This window comes from Colletotrichum chrysophilum, assembly GCF_026319265.1.
Source record: "Colletotrichum chrysophilum strain AFK26 chromosome Unknown scaffold_12, whole genome shotgun sequence".
NCBI lineage: Eukaryota > Fungi > Ascomycota > Sordariomycetes > Glomerellales > Glomerellaceae > Colletotrichum > Colletotrichum chrysophilum.
The window spans coordinates 398,768-422,845 of NW_026517299.1; the positions used below are offsets into that span (position 1 = coordinate 398,768).

Here is a 24,078-nt window from a genome sequence, read left to right on the forward strand (position 1 = left end):
CCCGAGGGAAACTCTTGTTGTCGAGAGAGATAGGGGTGGACCGTGGAACGTCAATTCCGACTTCAACGTTGCTGTTTCGTGTCATCTGCCTATCTATCTTGAGGTTCCTGTTTGAACATGAGTGTTGGAGTTTCGTTGTGATTTTCTGAGGATTTATCTACCTTCTGTCACGCGCCGGCGATTGCGTTCCTGGGCAGAGACTCGATCAGTCGATTTCAGTCAAGGAGAGTCAGCAACATGAGCGGCGAAGACCAAGTTTCCGTGGCGACGCCACAAGAAGTCGAGAGCAATGAGGATGTCGACAACAAGGAATCACCAGCCCTGATGAGACTGTACTCCCATCCATGGACACAGTGAGTTGGTAGCAAACCAGTCATCCTTGACCAGCCCTAACTTGTGCTACAGGATCCTTCTCATTAGCTTCATCTGCTTCTGCATGCCAGGCGTGAGTCCTTACAATAGATATGGAGAGGAGTATATGCTGATTATGTAGATGTTCAATGCGCTCTCAGGCCTGGGAGGCTCCGGCCAAGTCGACTCAACCGTCGCAGCCAACGCCAACGTCGCCCTCCTCTCAACCACCGCAGTAGCCGCCCTCTTCATCGTCGGCCCCATCTTCTCCTTCGTCGGTCCCAAGATCTGCTTCCTGATGGGTGGCTGGACCTACGCTTTGTACAGCGGAAGTCTCCTCAGCTTCAACCGTAAGCCAACTGCTTCCTGAACCCCCTAGCACTCGCTGACCATCCCAGACAACGCAAACGGCGCCTTCGTCATCGCCGCCGGCGCGGTCCTTGGCATCGGCTCCTCCTTCATCTGGATCGTCCAGGGCGCCATCATGACGACCTACGTCCACGAATCCCAAAAAGGCCGCGCCATCGCCGTCTTCTGGATCATCTTCAACCTCGGCGGCGGCGTCGGCTCGCTCGCCGCCTTCGGCCTCAACTTCCACTCCACGACCGGCACCGTCAACGACGCCACGTACATTGCGCTGATGACCATCATGCTTGTCGGCTGGGTCCTCGGGCTCTTCATCTGCTCGCCGAAGCGCATCCGCTTGGCGCAGCTGCACGCCGCCACCGAGACGGAGAAGCAGAGCCTGAAGGGCATGTTGGAGATGTCTGTCGCGACTCTGTGTAATTGGAGGGTGCTGTGCATGCTGCCGCTGTTCTTCTGCGCCAATGTGTTCTACTCGTACCAGCAGAACGATGTGAACGGTATGACGTTCAATATTAGGACGAGATCGCTGAACGGAGCCTTGTATTGGTTCGCGCAGATGGTCGGCGGCCTTGTCATTGGCGTTCTTCTCGATCTGCCTGTGCTGGAGCGCCCTGGGCGTGCTAGACTGGGCTGGGTTATGTTGTTCGTCACTGGCATGGCGATCTGGGGTGGCGGATACGCTTTCCAGAAGTGGCAGGATGCTCGTCACGCTCAAGGCCTTATCCAGGATATCGACTACACGCAGGGCTCCCTTTCTACAGGACCGATCTTCCTGTACATCTTCTACGGCGCTTACGATTCTTTGTGGCAATCCTACTGCTACTGGCTTATGGGAACACAATCCAACTCCCCCGGCCGGGCCGCTGTTCTTGTTGGCGCTTACAAGGCGTTCCAAGCGGCTGGAGGTGCGATGGCGTGGAGGATTAACGCTCAGCATGCGAGTGCCATGACGCAGCTTGCGATGAACTGGGGTCTGAGCATTGGATCTCTGATTCTTGCGTTGCCGACTGTGTTGACGGTCACGAAGAGCACGAGTGTTCTCGAAGAGGCCGGTGGGGAGGTTCCTCAGGAGAAGGCAGAGGAGAAGATGGTCAAGGACTCATGAACACAGCCATTCAACGAAGAAAACGAGCCACAAGGCAAAATCACAGTCGAGACAACTGTCTATAATATCAAACGAGTTGCGAGATCCCGAGTACACCTCGTGACGCAACTCGACAATTAGCTACATTATTTAGAGGTTACCTTTTGGTAGCCCATTAGTGCTGTCAGCGTCAAATAGGGACGTAGACGGTGTAATTGAGAAATATCCCGAGTCCAGGTCGTCGTATCCGAGTGGCTGCAAAGAAGCCGCTGATGGTTGTTGCCCGAAGGTTGAAGCCTCCTCGAGGCTGAGAAAGGCATAGTTGGCTGGGTCGGGCGGTAACTGAAGGCAAATACCGTTGAAGCCGCCTTCCATGTAGGGCAACGGCCTGAGTGCCTCTATCTGGCCATCGAATGCTGCACGATTGCTTGCCATCGACCCGCACTCTGCCATTGAGTCGCCTTTGTAGGGCTCTGCCGAATCTGGATTTGAAGACACAAAGCTCTGGAAGAGTGAAAGTTGCGCGTCTCGTACGATGTCGACGATCTGACTCTTAAGAGTCTCTTCCATTGGTTCAAGGGCCTGTTCGATACGCGTTTCGAGCTCTTGTCGAACTTTTCTTGGGAGTTCTCGTCTTAGGAACCGCTCGTACCGCGCAAAGGCCGACTCTGCCTCCCCGGCATCGGCATTGCCGCCAAAGTCCAGATCTGTCAAAGTCAGTCGAGGCGATCTGTCGTGCGTCTTGGTTAAGGCTCATACATGGACTGGGTATGTCTTCTGGACCGATATTGGGGAACAGGATGAGATAAACGTCTCTCCACTTATCTGCCTCGCTCATATTCTTACCCCCCTTCTTGCGGCTGCGCAGAAGCTTTTCCTGCTTCGAATCAATGCCGTACAAGTCAGGCTTGCTTTTCTTTGGACATATATCGTCCATTTGTAGGTGTTCATTACGCTCCTCGTCCGTTTCAAACGTTATCTGACAGCGTGGGCATATGATCGGTAGCATGTGGCACCTGTAGAGATGCTCTCTGGCCTTCTGTTAGAACATTTAGGCTTCATGACACAGTGGGAAAGACACATACTTGACCCTGTGAACTGTCTCCCAGCCAGGCCCCGGACATGAGCGCCACTTTGAAGTGCAATACCGTTGAGGGGTCTTCTTAAAGTAGGGACACGCGAGGCGTGAAACTTCCGTAGACGAAGAGGTCAAACGCGGCCTCTTTTGTTCATCCCCATCACCTGAGCGATCGGCTCCGTGGTCCTCGGACCGCCTCTTCGAGTTCTCCTTTGAGTGGCCTCCCTGAGTGGCGGAGGATCCACTCATGAGCCTTCCGGCTACGGCTCCCTTTCGAGTACTTTCACGTTGTCCAGCTTGTGCCTGTATCGTTGCCTCGGATGCCAAGCTGGGAGAGATGACGGAATAGAAGTACTCCATGAGACGGTCAAGCAAAATCGTCTTCCAAGCGCTTGCACTGAGCCTGTCACTCTCGTGAGATGAGAACGACGAGGAAGAACAACTGGATTCCAGTATGCTTTGCGAAGACGTGACGCATTCTGACGCAGTGTCCATCTCTTCATCACTAGCGATGCGAGCTGCATTGATTTCCGAAAGAGAATGTCGGGGTATAGTTGTGCTAGGAGGCGATGGGGTCCCAGCCGAATGATCATGATCGCCTATCGCTGGCGCCTCGCCCGGCAAAACAACTTGATGCTTAGCAGGTGTATTATCGCCGTGGCCCTCCAATATTCTTTGGTCGTGATACTCAATAACCCTCTGATAATGGAGGCTAAGATCCGCGTGTTGAGTTCCGGACTCTGTCCAACGATGACAGGAGTCTGAGGGCTGATCCTGTGTGGGTGAATGCGTGGGAGGATTATGTGCTTCAAAAAGGCCTCCGCTGCTTTTCTTATGCGCCTGATTCGGTGACCTCTCCATGTTGCACTCAACATCGAACCGTGCTCCGAGACGCTCCATGACCGCTATATGTTGCATGAGCTTCTTTTCGTCGTTGGCATCCACTGGCTTGCTCTTGTTACTGCGTGGCCCGAATACCTTATCCAACACCCTTTGGAGGCGCTGCGAGATTAGCTGGGAACTCTGTGCAGAGACCTGCCCCTTACGTTGGATTCGAGGGAAGTAAGCTGGCAAGGCTTGTACGTGCTACCATTTCCCACGCTCTTCGCGGTAAAAAGGTTCCGCCGTTCAGGGTTTACAACCTTTGAAGACTGGTTTGCGACACGGCGTTTACGCGCAGTGGAATCATTTGAGATCGGGATGCCTGAGTCTCGTGAGACGCGTGGGCGGTATCGCGGGGTACCCCATATGATCGCGTCCCAATCAGTGCACCCATCGTACGCAGGGTCGAAAGCAAGCTCATCTTGTTGAGGCGCGGTCTCTCTAGTCATCTTAAAACACGTGTTATTGGGGTACATTGTACGGAAGGATGATAAGTGCGAAGGTGAAGAACCGCAGAAGCTTCAAGCCTGCTGGCGGTTTAACGTATATGTGAGTTTCGAACTTGACGCGCCACGTAAATTGGGAATGCGCAGTTGCGCAGATTTGGAGCATACAAGAAGACTGGGGATGCGGATTGGCTGCCTCCTGAACCGCCGGTATGCAGGTGGCGGCAGATCAACCATATGTAAGGTACTTTCAACATGCCATTCTTGGCAGGCGCTTGGAATGTGCAAGCTAACTCGGGAAATGTTCCTGGGTCGTAATTGAAACTGCACCTTTCGCAACGAGGATTCACGTCCTAAGTCTCGCGTAGACAGCGACTCTCATGGATTCGGCCACGGGAAGGAAGCGAGGCTTTCGAAAGAAATCGCGGTAAATGATTCCCAAGGCCTTCACACTGCATATTGCTCTGAAGCTCGCGAGGCATCTGTTGCCATAATTATGATCGACTCTCTGAAAACTAAGGGCAGAGCGCTGCATTCTGGTACTGATCTAGCCCTAGACGGTCTATGTACGCCAATAGTGGGATAGATAGCTTGGAAACGAATCAAAATCATGGATCAAACGATATAGCTTCTGAAGTCCAACCGTCAAGTAAAATCAGATGCTGGAGCCCATTCTTGTTGTCCTGATGCGAAAGCCTCTGCAAAGAATGCGTTAATAAGGTCGGAATCTTCTCTTGGGCCGGAGTATGACGGCAACATAGGTTCCAGGCCGAACAAATCTCCATCCATGTCGCTTGATCCTTCGTAGTGATGAGATCCAAGATCTAATTGTTCCCCTGTGTACGTATTGGAGGGACAATACCCATCATCAGATTTGGTTTCTGCATTTGCTGCTTCGGCGTTGGCCGCCTGTGCCGTTGAAGTTGGATTTGCCGAGACGAAGTGATGGTATAATGAAACCTGTAGATCCCGGAAAGCGTTGATGAGGTCGCTGAATTCTCGGCTTTGATGTCCTTTCTTTCTTGGACCCAAAATTTCGTCCAGCCTATCCACAAGCTCGCCACGAATATGCGAGGGGAGATGCTGTCCTAGGAATCGTTCGTATTGTACGAAAGTCGCATGCGAATGCGCAGGGTGCGTATATATGCTCAAGTCGATATCTGAAAGTCTTAGCTTCAAAGACACAAAGCGGAAAATGGCCATGGACTAACACGGACTCGGCATATCATCAATGGATGTCCCAGGAAAGAGAATGAGGAATGTCTCACGCCATTTGTCCCCATCGTCCTTACGTTTGTCGTCCTTTACAGCTCTAATGCTCTTCTCCTTCAATGAGTCGAAGCCATCAAGATCTGGCTTGCTCCGTACTTGGCATGCCTCTGTCAAACGGAGGTGGGCTTTTCGCAAGTCGTTGTTCTTGAATTGCTCATAGCATCGTTCGCAGACAATGATCTTGTGATACCTGACAAGATGTTCCCTAGGTAGGTCCTGTTAGCGAGGTGGACGGCTAGGTAGTAGAAATTGGTCGTACTTGAGGCGATGAATGTCCCATCCTCCCTTCAGACATGTTTTGCGATGTCGTTCTGGATCCATCTTCATGTATGGACACGCCAACCTCTGCCTATCTTTATAGGCTGGTGATCCCACACATTGTCGTTTTGGTCCACCGCTACCTTCAAGATGCTCTTCATTCTGGCGATCGTGATGTTCGACAGATTGGCGCTTGATATCATCCTTCTAATTGTCTAGGTTGCTGCAGTGGCTGCTCGCTGGATTCTCTGTGTTGCTGGTGTACTGGCTGTAGTCCCTGCTGCTTTCACCTCTGTGAGAGACGGGCAGAGACAGAACGCTTGGATCAATCCCGGGAGAGACGACGAGGGCGCCACTCGATGTCACAATTGAGAGCGTTGATGGTGTTGAAGATTGTGGATCGATGATCCCTCCAGAATGAGACGCATGGGGGCCTCGGTTGAATGGCACGATACTTTCGTGGGGAGAGTGTTCCTGGACTAGACTATTGGGCAATGGCTGGATGGGCCTCGAATTGACTGATTTTTTGCCGACGTGCCTTCTTCTACGTTGGCTTGGTGAAGCCCGCCCGCCGAAATCACTCCATGTTCGTTTCCACTGTGGCAGGCCAGTGAGTGGCGCAGGGGCCGGTCGGCCGATTACTGAATGAGGTCGTTTATGCTCTGGTGTGTTGCAGAAAACTGTCTGCTTTGATGCGCCATCAATGCCTTGTCTCTGGAAGGAAGCTTTCTGGGAAATTGGGCTGTAAGAGGAGCCAGCAAATGGTGTGGCGGTGACCTCAGGAAGATTGGACAATGGAGCTTGTTGCCTTTTGAAGGCAACCTCTGCACGTTGCCCAGGTGGGGATGGGGGCATGGGATTAAGGAGCCGGTCTGGCAGATTGGTGTTGTCGTTCAAGTAGACATCGAGCATTCGTTCTTCTTCTGACATTTTGAATGACTTGCGGTATGAATCAGATGAATAATAGTGCTTCGGTTGCTTCTATCTTGACTTTCCGAGAAACGAAACTTAACAAGATCCCAACAGGAGAATCGTGTTTATGTGCTCTACACACTACAAATCTCGAATCTGCCCGACCGCGCAGATTTCCAACGGGGCAGCTGCTGGCAGGGGCGGATTGGCTGAGTACTCAGAGCTTGCATGCAGGAGAGGGACCACTAGGAGCCAAACGCCTTTGCCAAGTGATGCAGAGGGCCAAGTCCGGATTTCTTGGGAGGCCGATCTCAGATGGAGATATCAACTGGACAGAAAATCCCGAAAATGAGACTGAAGCAAAAATGAGCGACCATTGCTTCTAAATGTTGGCGGGAGTCACCATGATCGTTCCGCGAGGTACGAGCGCATCTTTCTCCATAATGTCACGCATTGTGTTTGTAGTTCGTGGCTAGATCTCCATGTATGGCGTTCGTACCGGCAGCCCGCAGGACTGGCCAGATTCATGTTCGAGTCGTTCAAATCATGTGTTGTGATGTGGGATTGCATTGAACAAGACTGCTGGAGAGACAGACGTGCTTTGGTTAGATTGTTATCGATAACAGTGGCTGTCGTCCCAAAACGGCTTAGTGAGGGGCACCCCCACCAAAAATTTCATCTTCACCGACCAGGTCTGGCCATCTGGGTGCCAGTGACGTTCTCACACTCATCAGCTCCAAGTACATTTGCGACAAGTCTGAGACCGCGGCACAAATTCACCGAGCGTATCACTCCGACGTTCAGTAGTTCGACACAGATTTTCAAAATGGGTAAGAAGAGAGAAAGAGAGGAGAAGCCTGCGGACGATGTCGCCGATAGAATGGACGAGGACTCCTCCGACGATGAGGTGAGAGATGTCATCGTTTCTTCCCGAAATAAAACTCACAAAAGCAGGACTTCGACGTCGTCAACGTCGATTTCGAGTGGTTCAACTTCGACCCCGAGGTCGACTTCCACGGCACCAAGACGCTGCTGCGCCAACTCCTCGACGTCGATGCGACGCTCTTCAACATCTCTGGCCTCGCCGATCTGATCCTGTCGCAACCCACCATCGGCTCAACCGTCAAGGTCGACAGCAAGGAAAACGACGCCTACGCTCTCATCACGGCGCTCAACATCAAGGAGCACAGCCAGAAGCCCGAGATGGCCGATCTGGCCAAGTACCTTATTCAGAAGGCGCAGACAAATGAGGCCCTGGCCCCTATCCCCAACCTCATCAACGGCGGCGCTCAGGTCGGCCTGATTCTCGGCGAGAGGCTCATCAACATGCCTTCCGAGATCGCGCCACCGATGTACCGCATGCTTGTCGATGAGATCGAGGCTGCTGTCGAGGACAAGGAGCCGTACGAGTTCACGCACTACCTGATCCTCTCCAAGACGTACCAGGAGATTGAGTCAACACTGACCGAGACGGAGAGGAAGGGCAAGAAGGCCAAGGCGGACGCCGCCATGTGGCACTTCCACCCCGAGGACGAGGTTTTCGTGAAGCACGCGACGGCACACGGCTCGTTCTCTTACACCAACGACGATCAGGCCGTCGCGGATAGCAAGCGCGCATTCCAGGAGATGGGCGTCAAGTCGCACGGTTACATGATCCTGATCGAGGCGAGCAAGTGGGAGGGCGCGGTCCAGGCGGTAGAGAAGTACATGAACCCCGGCCAATAGAGGGGATAAAAATAAAAGTCATGAATCATTTCGAGCATTTCATTTTAAAAGTCTACTCTACCGGCTCTAGTCTTTGCATCAGGTACTCTACCTCAACTTCCTTGGTCAGGGGTATCACGAAATCCTTGTACAGGGCGACCACGGAGTCGGCGTCAATCTTGGCCTGGTTCTCGGGACCCGCGCCGATGGACGGATCGGTGCCGTAGGTGAGGCACTTGAGGCGCAGGCGCTCAAGGACCTTCTTCTCGACGGCGGCGTTGGTGATGGCAGCGCCGATGCCGTCGCGGTCCTCGGCCTTGATAAGCGCGGTGTACTTTTCCGGGTCCGACTGGAACTTGCTCTCGGCAACAAACTTTCCAAAGTGTATCCTGCGCGACAGGGCCTGCAGGCAGGCAATATCGCAGGTTGCCGAGGAGCCGTAGTTCTCCTGGGACTCGCCGCGGTCCTCTCGGCCGAAATCGGGGCAGAGTGCGGGGAGGAAGGTATCCACATAGAACTTCTTGATCTTGTCGTTGACGTTGACGTCGTTGGGATGCAGGATGCGCGGGTAGTGCAGGGGTTTGAGGATCTGCTTCTGGAGGGCCTCCGGGAAGAAGGGGTACTCGTCGGGGGATTCGTAGCGGCGGATGATGGACTGCAGCTTCTCCTGCTCGCGCAGGTACCAGTCCATGAAGCTCAGCTCGCTGTTGGGGATATCCAATGCGCCGGGAACGTAGATAGTCTTGTTGAGGGCGAATTGGGCTCGTTCGATGAGGTGGAAGGTGATGGTGTCCTCAAGACGGCTGGGTTACATTGTCAGTTGTTGCCGTAGATACTGTTTGTCGGGGAGTTTGGGTTGACATACATCAACTGGTACCGGATGCGGGACAGGTCCAGCGCCTTGGAGGGGTCCGATAAGTCGATAAGGGAGTCCATCTCGTCGTCAATTGACTGGAAACCAGAAGAGATATTGTAGACCGGGCCGTGAGGATTGTTCTGGCGCAAAATTGGCGGTTGGGGGTCTGGCTGGTGAGAGAAACGCATCCGGGCTGGTTATCGTCGAGTCACAAAATCTTGGGGTAAGATTTGCTTGGAGAGGAGCCAAGGCCGATGACGCCGGCGCAAAAGGGGAAAGGTGCCAACTGAGAAAAAAAAAAAGATCTCATCTCAGCACTGCCTTCAGAGCGAACAAGGCTGTGCCAATCTCGTTGACGGGAAAAAGGACCTGCAGCACAGGCACAGGGGTCGCTTCCGGCGGGCACCAATCAGGACCCCCTGCGACATGTCAATTCCAGCAGCAGCTCGCTGTTCACTGCTCAGGAGGTCCCGTCCGGTCGCTGGAAGAAAGCCCGGACCATCCACGCCGCTCCAAGGACCAAAAGTGCGGGCGCTGCTACCTTCAGCGTCTTGAGCGTGTTTTCGAGCCTTGTGGTCGCTAATGGAAAAGCAGCTTAGCGGATTGGAGGCAGCCACGTCGGAAGCCCGCCCAGAAGTCGGAGTGTCCACCCGACCTTGAGGTGACCTGCTGGCTGGCCTTGGAACTGGCCCAGGTCCATCCAGCTGAGGGGGCACGCCGCACCAGAGACGGGAGAGGTGCACCTGCTACGTGCAGGGAGCTCTTCGGGTTTTAGCGCCTTCGTCATTCGCGGGCGCACACACGCTGGACACACACAACTGGGCCTGGGACGGTCACAACCGACCCCAACCGGGTCATTGCCGGGATCTTGTCTGGTGTGTGGATACGTAGTCGATTCTTGACCGAGACAACAAAACTTGACCTTGTCGAAAACCACCACCGACCCGGAGCTGTTTCCACAACTCTGCAACCTACACCATTTCTCCTCTCCCTCCGACCTCGACCTCATCCCCCTTGTGCCACCATTGTCGCGCGTATTGACCCGGAGAATACGTACGCATGGCGGCCTCGGATAAGGATAACGACCAGTATGGCTTCAACGACGATGCCGGAGACGACCAGTCGGTCCTGTCTGTAAGTCACGCTTGCCACTCGCGTGACCCCCCGGCGGCATCGACTTGGCCGGTATCGTGGCCTGATCCAGTGCTGATTATAATCCCCCTCAGACCCGTGGCATAGAAGCATTCGGGCGCAAGGTCACCACCACCGCGAGCCATTTGATCGGCCCTCTTTCCGAGCAGAGTGGCAACGGCCATGGCCATTACCATGGCGCCCTTGCCGAGGTCCACAAACAGCTGCGCCGCCCAAATGTCCAGCGCAGCATGTTCTCGATGGCGAAGACCACCCCGACCGACTTGGTGCGCTCAAAGCTCTCCAAGACGGAGATCCAGCATCGCGCTTTGACGTACCTTCCCGATGAGCTCCTGGCCAACATTCCCGAGGGCGACAACTCCTTTTCTCTGTTCCAGGGCTTCAAAGCTAGCTTCCCCGAATTGACGGAAGAGGGCAGGAAGCACCGGAGGCGGGTTTCGAGGGGCAGGAAGTTGCTGGACGAGACGGCACATACCCCCGGCACACCCCAAGAGCTGCAAAATCTGAAAAAGGACAAGGCGTCAATGATGCACGAGCTCGAAATGCTAGGTGTTCGTAAGAACATGGCCAGCAGCGAGATTCGTGACATTGACAACAAAATTGCGAACTTGCACGGCATGCGACGGATTATTCTGGAAAGGCTAGCGAATCTGGAGCAGGAAGAGACAATGCTGGAACACGACCGTAGGTGGAATCGCGGACAGCTTATGGTCTTTAGCTAACCCGTCACAGTTATGGACACCGAAGCTCGATTAGAAGAAGCGCAAGAGCTCTTCGACGAAGCGGAATCAATTGCTATTAACACACCTACAAAGACTGAGGAGGACCTTGCCGGCGATCAGGATGAGTCCGGTTTCATGTCGCAATCCGTCTACGAGAAGCTACCGTCCGCATCCAACACCCCGGCATCAAAACAGAAGAAGAAGGTTGTTCGTCGAAAATCTATGCCGATATTGCACGAGCATTTTGAACCGGGCACCGCCATCAGGGAAATTCGCGCCCACCAGGATACTATTACGGCTCTCGACTTTGACGCACCCTTTGGAACTATGGTTACCTCGGCTATGGACGACTCGATAAAGGTTTGGGATCTCAACGCGGGACGCTGCATCGGTTTGCTAGAGGGTCACACCGCATCCGTAAGAACGCTGCAGGTCGAAGACAACTTCTTGGTGACTGGTGGAATGGACGCTACGATTCGTCTGTGGGATCTTAGCAAGGCTCACTACGACCCTCACGGCAGCCAATTCGACGACGATGAAGATGGAATCGCATTTGAGAACCCCGACGACAGCCCGGTTGAACCTCCTGCAGGAAGCATGAGGGATTGTCCTCTTTACACCCTGCAATCACATGTTGACGAAATTACGGCCCTTCACTTCAGAAACGATATCCTTGTCTCCGGTTCAGCAGACAAAACTCTGCGGCAGTGGGATCTTGAAAACGGTCGTTGCGTGCAAACTCTCGATGTTATGTGGGCAGCAGCTCAGGCTTCTGCCAACTTTGGCAGTGACAGCTCTTGGAGGCAGACGAGTAGAGCGCCCGCGCAGACGGCCCACTTTATTGGGGCTTTGCAAGTGTTTGAGACAGCTCTGGCCTGTGGTACCGCCGATGGCATGGTTCGTCTATGGGATTTGCGAAGCGGCCAGGTTCACCGAAGCTTGGTGGGACACACTGGCCCGGTGACATGCTTGCAATTCGACGACGTTCATCTTGTGACCGGTAGCATGGACCGAAGCATTAGAGTAAGTTCTTCCATGACTGCAAAAGAGAACCCGGCTAACCAGACCAGATATGGGATCTCCGTACAGGATCCATCTACGACGCGTACGCATACGATAACGCAGTCACCAGCATGATGTTTGACGAGAGGAGGATCGTCAGCGCGGCGGGCGAGGACGTTGTGAAAGTGTACGATAAGGTAGAGGGCCGGCAGTGGGAGTGCGGCGCCGGCATTGCGGAAGCAGACGACAACAAGACGCCTGCCGTTGTAGAACGTGTACGTGTTAAGGACGGGTACCTGGTCGAGGGCCGTCAAGACGGTATTGTAGGAGTATGGACATGTTAGAGTATACAGAACCCCTTTCAGTACAGAGCGAATCAACGCAATACAACGAGATACGGCATTCTCAAAGCTTGTGATAGTGTGTAAGACCGAAAGTCGCATGAGTTGCATTTCAATTGACTTTTGCATAACCAATTCTCCTTGATGTTTTGATCGATGGGCTGAGGGGTGTAATGCTGTTGGCTGACAGTTCGTCCCATCTGGCACGAGCTCACCAGCACCTTCTTCAGACGGACCCGCTTGGCGCAACTCAAACCTATTACATCTCACCATCAACACACTCACATCACACGCTGCTTCTCATCCACAAACTCACTTTTCACAACGAGCTAGGCATCATAACTTTCATCTATGAATTGAATGGCTTCGTCGGTCCCAGGAATATGAACACCCTCAGCAACCCTGCCCTCATCAAAGAATGCACAGACCTAGCCCTCAGGATGGCGTCCTCTCGCCCAGAGGACTTTGCCGCAGGCGACAACAAGACGTTGAAGGCAGACGGCGTACACGCTCTCACCAAAGATCTTTTCGAGCGGTACAGCGAGCTCGCGCACCGCACGCTGGCCCTGGCACGCTCGCCTGCTGAAGAGGAAGCGGCGGAGATGATCCGCCTGCTCGACGAGGAGCTGGAGAGGACGTATAAGCGGTTCTACGATTTTGTGTACGCGGAGCTGCCGTTTTGTTGGAGGGTGCTGTATACGGAGCTGAGCCTGATGAAGTTTGTCGTCCTAGTCACGACGGGCGGAGCAAGCGACGATGCGGGAAAGGAAGAGCTGCTGGATGAGCTGGTCGGGGTGCTGGATAAGGCTCTCATTCTCGCTGGCGGCGCGGGGAGGAGTAGGGGCCGGAGGGTCATTGAGAGGCTGCTTTCATACCTCGATGCCCCGACACAGGGTACCGCGTGCTTGCCGGGGACGTTCCCGACTACGAAGGTCTTCACCCCGCCTGTGACGAGGCCGATCGAGGTCGTGGAGGGCATGTCCATGGCGGGGTTCCAGCGCTACCTCGACTCCGCGGGAGACCTCGGGCCGGAGCCGCTGGTGCTGAAGGGGCTGCTGACGGAGTGGCCCGCCTTGTCGAGCCGGCCGTGGGACAGCCCCGCGTACCTGATGAGCAGGACCTGCGGCGGGCGACGGCTGGTGCCCGTGGAGGTCGGGCGGAGCTACGTCGACGAGGGGTGGACGCAGGAGCTGATCCCGTTCAAGGAGTTACTGAGGCGGATCACCGGCGAGAAGGGGAAGACGACGTATCTCGCGCAGCACGAGCTCTTCACGCAGCTCCCGCACCTGCAGAACGACATCCTCACGCCGGACCGCTGCTTCACCGCCCCGCCGCCGCACCCGCTCGACCCCTCAAAGAACAAGCCGGAGCTGGATCTGCCGCTGGTGAACGCGTGGTTCGGCCCGCCGGGGACGATCACGCCGCTGCACACGGACGGGTACCATAACCTGCTCTGCCAGGTCGTCGGGGCCAAGTACCTGCGGCTGTACGCGCCGCACGACTCCGAGGCGCTGTGTCCGCGCGGGGAGGAGGAGGTGGACATGTCGAACACGAGCGGGTTTGACGTTGGCGCCGTGGAGGGGTGGGACGAGGACGCGGAGGGGCGGGACGCGATTGAGCTAGAGGAGTTCCGGGGGCTGCGGCACTGGGACTGCGTGCTTGAGAAGGGGGACGTGTTGTATATCCCGATAGGGTGGTGGCATTATGTGAGGAGTCTAAGTGTGAGTTTTAGTGTGAGTTTCTGGTGGAACGGAAATCACGTTGAGGCAGAAGGGTGAGGATTTGTTTGATGTTAAAATTCAAAGTGTCGAGGTAGATGCCCCAGCATAAACGCTATGTACAACAACGCTGTCGATCCTGTTTTTCGCTACCGTTCAAAATCAAGAAGTTCATGAAAGATACCGCGCCTTTAGCTACCGCCCGTCTCCTCCGCCTCTTGAGCGGCGACTTCAGCCGACCCCTGCGCCTGCCTTCTTGCCTTCGCGCCCGCCTTGAGCTTGTCCCATTTGTCGCGATACTTCTCCAGCGTGCGGGCCATCGTCTTGTTCTCCTTTTCCAGGGCTTCCATGCGCTCTATCGCGAGCGCGAGCTGCTCTTCGAGATCCTTGTTACGTGCTCGCAATACTGCGTCACCTGCGCCGCTGCCAGCCCCGCCGAGTCCCGATGGCGATGCGGGCGGACGCAGGCGCATGCTCTCCGCGAGAGCCATGCTGGAGCTCTGAGCGCTGGCCTCGAAGGCGTGTAGGCGCTTGCTGAGCTTGTCGAGCGTGTCTTTCAGCCACTCGTTTTCGAGGCGATGTTCCTCGGCCCGGTCGCGTTCGGAGCGGGTCCTGCCGCCTCGGCGCTTCGCACCGGGGGAGACCGGGGCTGAAGGGGTCTCGCGCGCGTCGACGAAATCGTCCTCGTCGTCTTCGATAAGGCTGCCGACGCCGTGGAGGGAGGCCTCCATACGACGCTTTTCCTTGTCGGCAAAGTTGAGAATGTTGGCGTAGGAGACCGTGTGGCCGCTCGTGGGGACGACGTAGAAGGAGTCGTTGGGGTTGTTTGCGGAGAGGGCACGAAGGGTGTTACGCGAGTAGATCTTCGAGAGGTCGGGTTCGGCCGTGGTCGCTGGCGATTTGAGTCTGTTGCGCTTGACGGGCGCTGGCTCGGGGACTTCGACTGGTTCAGGGGCGGGCGACTCTTCGGAGATCAAGGGCAGGCCGGCGAAGGCCAGGGGGGCCGAGAGACGGTTGATGATGCTGCCAAAAGTGTTGTAGAAGCGCGAGTATCCGTCGTCGCTGGCTGGAGAAGCGACCTCCTCCGTCTTCTTGGGCTCCTGGCGCTGCGGTTCGGCGTGCGTCGGCGGTATCCAAGCTGGCTTTCCTGACTGGTCCAAGACATTCTGCATCTTGGCCCTCGAACCCTCACGCCTCGCCTGCCCCTCCATGTTGCCCGGCGCCTGGTCGTTCGTAACGCTGGGCGGAATAGGCTGGCTGCGGTTCCTGCCGCCCCTGATTCCGCGCGCCGAAGCGAGGTTGCTCGCAATGGACGAGGTCATCTCGCGACTGGGGTAGCGACGAGGCTGCGTCAGGGACGGAGGGTGCTTGGCCGTCGCGGCCGGGCTGCCGGCGGTCTCTGACTTGGTTGGCGCATCGTCCGAGGCGGAGATGCTGGTCGTCTCGGAGGCCTGCGACTCTGCCTTCTCGTCGATGGTGTCGATATTGGAGGCCTGGCTTGTGCGGCGGTCGAGGGGAATCTTGAGGAGCTCAGAGAGATGTTTGTGGTGTTGTTCCAGCAGCCTCAGGGTGCGCAGCGCTTCGAGGCTGGCGGTGGAACGAGCGGCGTTTGCGAATTCTCCCGCGGCGAGGGCATGTTCGTTGATTGCGACCGTAGTCTCGGACTGGTGCGTCGCGTTGGAGGCGGCTTTGGCATGGTCATGCGCCTAGATATCATGTTAGGACAGTTCATGGAGAGACATTATGATGCGAAGGGAATGAGGCTACCTTGACCAGCGGCGACTCGTCCATGATTGGAGCCGCGACGATGTGGGTTGCCGATTGCGGTTCTTGAGATGACGGGCAAACGTTTCGATCGGGCTTGTGTGAATACTTTTCTCGTAGCGTCGCATACACGGGACTCTAAGATCCGGAGGTCACGCGCCCGCCACGGAGCATCTAAAACGGTGGCAGGGAGGTCGGTCGTTCGGTGGAGGTGCCGATGGCGGGACAGCACTACTGCTCGGTGGGTGTTCAAGCAGAGGGCGGGCTGGGATGTTGGGTGGTTGGCGGTTGCGGTCACGGAGGATTTCCCCAGAGTTTCGCTAAGAAGCTTCCACCTGTTCCCTCCCCGCTTGTTCTTTCTTGTGGTGGCAACCCCAACAGGTGTACTGCCCTGGTGGAAATGGCCCTGCTCAGTGCTGCGAGTGCTGCATGCAGGAGCGGCAAGTCATTGCCGTGTGGCCACAATGGGAGAGGGGGCCTGGAGCGGTCGGTCAATGGAAAGTGACTGAGCGCAACAGGTACAGTACGTAAGCAGGGCAGGTCGCTGCCAACCTATGACGAGCAGCAAGGTTCACCCTCCCCACGTCACCAGCAAGTCCAGAGTCAATTCTGCTGGTGACAATTTCATGATGCAGTTTTGAACCAGATTATGAGTGTTAGCCGAACAGCCATGCTGAAGCTAAGAGAGGCCGTCAATTTTCCACCGCTAGGCCGGCGCTTCCGGGGCTCGTAGTTTGACAGCGAAGACGTCGTTATGCGTACCACTGCCTCGGTTCAATATGTTCTCAATTGACATCTGTCGACTGTTCTGCTTGCTTCTTGGCCAGCAAAGCATTCAAAGTCAAACCCTGAGATATGCCTGTGCCACCACTTGACGCAACGGGCTGAACATCGGGGAAAACAAATGTGGCTGACTTTGAATCAGCCCAGCGTCAGAGCCTCTGAAGTGACGGCAGTCGCGTGCCTCTGAGTTTAGCCAGAGACATGGCAGAGACAGGTACATGCCATGCGCCTCGCCGGGCGATGGAGGATGGAAGGATTCTAACATTATCCAATGCCCGGGGGCGCGGCGTCCTGTCTGTCTCGTCACAGGAGGATCTGGCCTATCACAAGAGTCGCAGTGGCCTCCCCAAGACACTATTCGCAACCTGCAGAGCCCCTGACGTAGTTATGGGTTCCTTAGCCAGCAGGTGATCCAAACGGGGAACCCAGCGGCCACAGCAGGCCCCGATCGGGCCAGCCATCGAAACCCTCTTGGGATTTCCCATCTGCCAGACTTGCATACATCGACCATTATCGACAGGAGGGACGAGGGATAACGTGGTGAGGTGGGATGAGCGTTGGGTGCATCGCCCCGAGGCTGCCGTGAGCCGCGGATGGCCGTCGTTGAATTATCGATGGGAACCTAGGACGACGAGGATGATGCTCCGCGAGATATCAGTGTGACAGCGTGCTGCCACCTACTTATACGAATACCCGACCTAACATTCCGGCCTGTCCACTAATTAGGGTAAGTCGGCAGACCATGCAGGTGGGATGCGAGCGCACTCGGATAGAATGGAGTTCGCGAATGAGGTCAGATGCGATCCAGGCCAAGACGGAGGCGGTACATGATCTTGTTAAGGGGGTGAGAAAGCGGCGCTCTTCGAGAGATCCAACTCTAGACGATCTAGCCAAGCGAGTGCGAGAGGGATATGCTACCGAGATGGTGGAATCTGCGCAGCCGCACTCGCATTCTGGATGACCCAAGCAAGCGAAAAGAAGCTATTAAAAACAAAAATAGCAGCATCAACTTGGTCTGGCTGGGTGGAGGAAGGAATATTACCACCTGAGGGACCCATCGCAACATTGAAGTGGCGGTCGACGGCCCCAGATTCCCAATTCTTCAGGAGTCCAGGCCGCTCGTAATAATGGACCACTGCAGGTTGGAGTGCACCCAGATGCACCAGAACACCAGATCGGACGGCGAATAACAATCGACACTATTCCGTCGGGTGCAACGGCATTGTGGCACAATAACATGCAGATGTCCGTCTCTCTAGACATTATTTGATGTAGGAATTGTGACCCACTAACAGGAACTTGTACCTGCCTCCAGACGGTGACCACTTATGCTGCTCCTCCCACTTTGGGCCAAGGCGATTCTCCCGTAGGGTAGGGGCCGTTTACCCCGGCCCAGCCCGCCCGTACGAGGCATTTGCCTTCGCCTTCAGTGATGATGACGCTCGCGCAAGGAGAGAGCGCTCCGGCTTGGGTTGGCCAAGCTTCCATTGTATTCGTAGCCGTACCGTAATACCTCGAGGTGGTCTGCTGCAGCGTCCACGTCTAGACTGGGCAGGTCGCAGGCGAGCATACAAGGTGGGACCGGTCGTCTGGGCCACTGCCTTGCATTTGAACGCACCTGCCCGGGTCTCTTCCAAGGTCATTCATAGATGAAGCCGCCCGTTGCTTCTTTTTAGGAACTCGAGATCCAGAATTCGATCCATGGATCAGGAACCTTCTCGGCCGGAAACCTGAACAGCTCTGCTCTGCCTCACCCGTACCTTGCACTAATCGCCGCCTTCCTTGCACTGCAACATCACATCGAAACGACAACCTCGAATCAAACACTTCAAACACCAAACAGGACAACCCGAACCCCTACCACATCGACCTTAATTTCGTTGGAATACATTTATTTCCCTGTCGCCTCAGAGCATGATCTTCGAGCCCACTTGTCGGGTCCGGTGCGCGTATTGCTCCTGACAGCCTGTCAACTGCCAACTTCGGGACCTGCCTGCCTGTGCTGGAGTCTCTGGACCGAACCCGCAAACCCCTCGTAAAGAGTACGACATTACGGTATTTACGAACCCGGAGCTGAGGAGGAGCAGTGAGGATCAGGACCCAGATATCCAGCCTGCCGGACCAGCCAGCCAACCACGATGGACAGCACTGGGGAGAGTGGAGGGGCGTTGTCGAAATTGCTACCAAAATCCATCGCAGCCAAGCGCCGGCGCAGGAAGCAGGAAGCGCGAGAGGAAGACGCAGCAGCAGCTACGGCGCAACTGCTGCTGGGAGTTAAGGGAGAAGATGTCACGGCCCCAGCAGACTCAAGTTCGCTCTCAGCACTCTCGGCGGCACCACCACTAAAAGACGACTATTACGACGACGACGTCAGCCAGTCGTCCCATAGACGCGACAGCGGCTCCTACGTCCACGACCCCGGGCATGACATGGACAGCCTCGCAAGAGACGGCTCGACAGGCATTCCCGACCCAGACCGCGACTACAGACACAGCTACGATCGCGACTACGAACCCAGTCCCAGCGGTGCCAGCACCAACTACGCCCGCGACGACGCCAGCATGGTGTCCCTCGAGACACCCGAGGAGAAGTGAGTAGTGCGTCTGTTTCTGTCCCGTTGCTTGCTTGCTTCTTTGCGAGTTTCTTCACGAGATCTCGGGTCTCACTCTTGGCAGCCGTTGCTTGTCTGCGCATCCAATTGCTTATTCCCCTCCTCCTTGTCGTTCTTATCCTCTTTCTCCTTCTCTCAGCGCTTCAATGCCCATCTCCAATCTCCAATCTCCAATCCTTATATCCAATTCCCCCCTTCCCTGTCTGTCTGATGCAACTCCGTGCGCTGCGGCAGCTTCATGTGCTGTTCTGCACCGGACCCTTTTGCATCGGCATCCGGACGCACTGATGCCGCATTTCATCTGCCTGGCAAGGCCACGTCTCTCGCGTGGCGCATTCTAAAAAAGTCGTCGTAGAGGCTCCATCGAGTGACGAGGCGGATTGCTACGCTGTTCCGCTCTGCTGGACGAACCTACTAACGGCGCGGCGCGGCCTGGCCTCCTCTCCTCGCGTTCCCTCGCTTTCACTCCTCCCCCAAGTCCACGTCCCCCCCTAAGCTTTTAGGGGAATGGCAGGGGAGGAGAGTGGGAGAGGAGAGTGGGAGTGTGATGAGGGGAGAGCATTCAGGGAGCGATCAGTCGGCAGGTTGGGGGGCGCATCCCGGCCTTGACAGTCTGACTGGCCCGGGGTTGGGGCTGGCCGCCGCCGCCGCGCCCTTTTCCATTGCTGGACTGGAGCATGGCTGGAGCTTGGTCTCAGCTCCTCATCCACTCTCTGCGGCAATCGCCGTATGACGCTGCCCGGGGGTCCCATCAGCACACAGCACCGAGTGCACCAGCACCAGCACCAGCAAGTGAGGTGTGTGTACCAGGCCAGGCCAGTCCAGTCTCAGCAAATCGCTGTTTTCCTGACGAGTGTTCCATTTCCTTTTCAAGCGAGGGGCGGACACAGGGCCGTCCATGTTTCTCCTGCCTCCTCCGTTTCGCATCTTAACTGCTGCCTCCATCTATTACTTTACATCGCATTTCACCTCGATCGAGGCTCCTCGTCCATGATTGCACCCAACTAACTTAACCTTCTCTTCCCCCCCTTCGCTAGATCCTCCCGCCCAAATGCTATCTCGACGCATCCTTCGCAAATAGGTTACTTGACAACTTCTTCCCCGATCGTTCAGGCAACTCACTTGCCTGAACCCCAAGCGCAGATACTGGACGAACAACTGTCAGAGATCGCCTCGGCGCGATCCACATCCAACAACTCAGCCAAGCGGACGCAATCGGCCGAATCCACAGATTCGTCCCTGCGCTCCAAACGCAGCTTTACCAGTCTTGTGCCCCCCAAGAAAAACACAACACGCTCACCTTCACCCGTCGGCCGCCTTAGGGGAGTTTTCAAGTCAAAAAAGACTCCAAGTGCCACCACTAGTCCCGAGAGGAGTGCGGGCGGTGACGACACTGACACCGACCGAGACATTGGACGCGGAGTAGCCTACCGAGGGCGAGCTGCAGCTTCAACATCTGACCTCACCACCACTACAAGGTCCTTTGACTTCACCGACGCGCCACCCGTCCCACCTTTGCCGATAGTACAAGCGCCACAACCAACTCCCGCAAACAAGACGAATGCATCCTCCCGTGTAACGACGACATCTCACTCTCCTGAGCGACGCCGCTCCAGAGCCTCTACGAACAACTCTGTCAAGATCGACACCAACGTCCCCTCGACCCCGCCCCAACCCGAGAAGGGCACTCCCGTCATCGTCAACACGCCGCCGACCCCGACCGACCGCAGCGCTCCCTCCGCACACTCCTCACCGGGGCCCGGTCCGCAGCCCGCCGTTGATGCAGCTGCGACCGCCTCAGGCAACACGAATGGTGGCTCCGCCCAGGGTAACATGATTGCTCACCGTAGGGGCAGATCAAACTCTGGAAGTGTTGGGCCTAGCAAGCTCTCCCACATCACAAACGCTCCTTTGACACCCATCCCCGACGTAAACTCGGCCAGCAATCCAGGGACCCCCGCTCCAGGAGGCGGCTTTTTTTCCTCGGTATTCTCAGCCGCGCAGAACGCTGCGACCCAACTTAGTAGCGCAGTACAGAACACAGGCATCGGGCCAACGCCTCCTAAGAATAAGACGACCCAGAGACCTCCCGACATCAAGATCGAAGACCATCCCGAGGTCGAACCTCCCCTGCCGTCCCTCACAGGATCAGCCATGGAGAAGGAACCCGCCGTCAAGACCATGGGGTCTGGCGAGCTGAGCCTCAGCCAACTAGGAATAACAGATACAGGAAGCGTCGCCGGTACGCCCGTCACGTCGAAGTTCCCCGACACAACCGATTCGCGCTCTAGATCCGAATCAGCTCCCACCGATGCGGCTTACGTAGCTGCGACCCGAGACCTTGGACCAGACGACGGCCGACAGCCCTCTACGAGACCCCAATCCTTGCACGATCCGGGAAGCGGCGGCGACCGTACGCCGCCATCGAGCAGCATCAATGAAGACAGGAATTCGGGAATCCAACGGAGTGGAAGCATTCGTAGCGCCATTGGACGCCATCGTAAACGGGGAAGTTCCGCCGTGTCTGGAGGTACGGCAACTACAATTGGCGCTGCCATTGCTGCGGCTAACGCGTCTCTCGCTCATCCTCAAGCCAACGCAAGCGTCCCGAAACTCACCGGATTCGCCGTCGCAAGCAAGAAGCGCAACCGCGATTTCCACGCACTGTTCAAAAGCGTGCCCGATGACGATTACCTCATAGAAGATTACAGCTGTGCCTTGCAGCGCGAGATTTTGGCGCACGGCCGTCTATACGTATCCGAAGGTCACCTGTGCTTCAGCAGCAACATCCTCGGTTGGTCGACCACTCTCGTCATGAGCTTTGACGAGATCGTAAGCGTCGAGAAGCGGAGCACGGCCCTAGTTTTCAAGAACGGACTCATGATATCGACCTTGCATGCGAAACACATCTTTGCTAGTTTCACAAGTAGAGACTCCACCTATGACCTAATTGTCAACATCTGGAAACTTGGTCACCCGACCCTGAAGAGCTCTTTGAACGGAGTGCAGCTGGAGGGTACTGGCGGTGATAAAACGGAGAAGGTTGACGCGGATGTAGTGGCCCCGGAAGTAGAAGACGCGAGTCTGTCCGACGCAAGCGAGGAAGACAGCGAGTCAGGCGACGACGACGACGTCTACGATGAAGACGACGACAACGAAGACCTCCAGGAAGTAACACAGCCAACAGACATGAATCCCGAACCCGAGACAGAGAAGACCGTCTCACGGAAGGTATCAGGTGCAGGCGGTGCTAATGGCGCGCTTTCCGATGTCGTTAAGGACGCTGTGGGTGTACCCAGCACCAACGATGACTTCCCTGGCCCAGCCACTCATGCGCCGACGGACTGCGGAGACTCAGGCACGCATTATGAGAAGGTTGTTGGTGATGATGTCATTCCCGCGCCCATCGGCAAGGTGTACAACCTGCTCTTCGGTCCAGCATCGGTCACTTGGATGTCCAAGTGGCTCACCGTTGAGGCCAAGTGCACTGAGTTGACGATGGAGGACAAGAAGGGTTTGACGCTGGAGAACAAGTCACGCTTCTTCAGTTACATCAAGCCTTTGAACGGAGCTATTGGTCCGAGGCAAACCAAGTGTCTTGTCACTGAGACCTTGGAGAGCCTGGATTTTGAGAAGTCGATCAACCTGAACGTTGTCACTCAAACACCCGACGTCCCCAGCGGCAACATTTTCAGTGTCAAGACGAAGTATTGCCTGTCTTGGGCTGAGAACAACTCCACCCGAGTCCAGACCAACTGCACCATCGAATGGACGGGCAAGAGTTGGTTGAAGGGTAAGTCTCAAGAGAAAGTCCGAAACTACGAGTGCTCAGCTAACAAACGTCAGGCCCGATTGAGAAGGGTGCGAACGAAGGTCAGACCGCTTACTGCAAAGATCTCTTTGCCAGTCTAAAGTCGGCCGTTTCGTCGAAGGCTCGCGCTGGAGGTGCAGCAGGTGGTGCTGCCAAGGGCAAGAAGCGGGGTAAGAAGGGCAAGGCTACAGGCTCATCGACAGATGTCGAAGACGAGCAAGTCCGTCCGAAGAACGTTCCCAAGAAGGATTGGGGACCGCTGGAGCCCGTCCGTGGCATCCTGGAGCCGATCCTCGATATCGTCAAGCCGCTTATAACAGGCAACATGATGTACGGCCTCCTGGTTGGACTTTTGGTGGCTACTTGGTTCGGCTTTGGGCTGCCAGGCAGACAACCGTCGAGCGACATGCGCATGTACGGCTATCCCGACCGCCTCGCCGCGTACGATGAGATGTGGAGGCGTGAGGAGAGTGAGCTGTGGGAGTGGCTTGAGGAGCGTGTCGGATTGGAGAGGTTACATGACCCCAACATCTCGACACGCAAGAGAGCGATGGAGCCCATCACGGTAGAGGAGAGGGTAAGAGAAGATCGCATGGATGAGAGGGAGATTGAGGAAGCGATCAAAGTCACGGAGGAGAAGTTGAAGGTGTTGAAGGGGGTTATGGACAAGAAGAAGACCACAGTCGGCTGAGGAGATACCCAGGAACGGGAGGCAAAAGTGCAGCAAGTCAGGTACCGACACTACACACCGTGTTATTCTTTTTTGTTATTATTGTAGCATATTCATTAGCGCCGCCAGCGAGCAAACAGGGCTTGACTGGGATAGCATCTGCTGCGAATTCAATTTGTCTCATCACTCATCATCTGGATTATCTTCATGTAACACTGGCTGACCTTCCGCACTCGAGTGAACTTACAGCCAGACAGCAGTCGCGTCAGTCCTACTTTCTTTCTTCAGGTTCCTT

At 55.8% G+C, this 24,078-nt stretch overlaps 6 protein-coding genes across 6 annotated transcripts; 4 read left to right on the top strand and 2 right to left on the bottom strand.

Moving 5' to 3' along the window:
- Positions 1-237: 237 nt before the first annotated feature.
- Positions 238-1,822, top strand: COL26b_002479 (uncharacterized protein; the record flags this gene model as incomplete). The annotated part of the gene is made up of 4 exons (XM_053175397.1): positions 238-353; positions 406-445; positions 494-701; positions 750-1,822. The coding sequence occupies 4 exons, from the start codon at positions 238-240 to the stop codon at positions 1,820-1,822; spliced, it is 1,437 nt and encodes a 478-aa protein (XP_053040703.1).
- A 5,653-nt stretch (positions 1,823-7,475) lies between these two features.
- BCP1 (Mss4p nuclear export) lies at positions 7,476-8,374 on the top strand (the record flags this gene model as incomplete). Its single annotated transcript, XM_053175398.1, has 2 exons — positions 7,476-7,556; positions 7,604-8,374. 2 exons carry the CDS (start codon positions 7,476-7,478, stop codon positions 8,372-8,374), a joined length of 852 nt encoding a protein of 283 aa, XP_053040704.1.
- Positions 8,375-8,426: 52 nt separating this feature from the next.
- COL26b_002481 (uncharacterized protein) lies at positions 8,427-9,397 on the bottom strand (the record flags this gene model as incomplete). Its single annotated transcript, XM_053175399.1, has 2 exons — positions 8,427-9,156; positions 9,219-9,397. 2 exons carry the CDS (start codon positions 9,395-9,397, stop codon positions 8,427-8,429), a joined length of 909 nt encoding a protein of 302 aa, XP_053040705.1.
- An 871-nt stretch (positions 9,398-10,268) lies between these two features.
- On the top strand, positions 10,269-14,204 carry COL26b_002482 (uncharacterized protein; the record flags this gene model as incomplete). The annotated part of the gene is made up of 5 exons (XM_053175400.1): positions 10,269-10,343; positions 10,436-11,045; positions 11,094-12,106; positions 12,154-12,424; positions 12,760-14,204. The coding sequence occupies 5 exons, from the start codon at positions 10,269-10,271 to the stop codon at positions 14,202-14,204; spliced, it is 3,414 nt and encodes a 1,137-aa protein (XP_053040706.1).
- Positions 14,205-14,335: 131 nt separating this feature from the next.
- Positions 14,336-15,935, bottom strand: COL26b_002483 (uncharacterized protein; the record flags this gene model as incomplete). Its single annotated transcript, XM_053175401.1, has 2 exons — positions 14,336-15,850; positions 15,912-15,935. The coding sequence occupies 2 exons, from the start codon at positions 15,933-15,935 to the stop codon at positions 14,336-14,338; spliced, it is 1,539 nt and encodes a 512-aa protein (XP_053040707.1).
- A 2,894-nt stretch (positions 15,936-18,829) lies between these two features.
- COL26b_002484 (uncharacterized protein) lies at positions 18,830-23,804 on the top strand (the record flags this gene model as incomplete). Its single annotated transcript, XM_053175402.1, has 3 exons — positions 18,830-19,281; positions 20,781-23,095; positions 23,149-23,804. 3 exons carry the CDS (start codon positions 18,830-18,832, stop codon positions 23,802-23,804), a joined length of 3,423 nt encoding a protein of 1,140 aa, XP_053040708.1.
- Positions 23,805-24,078: the final 274 nt, after the last annotated feature.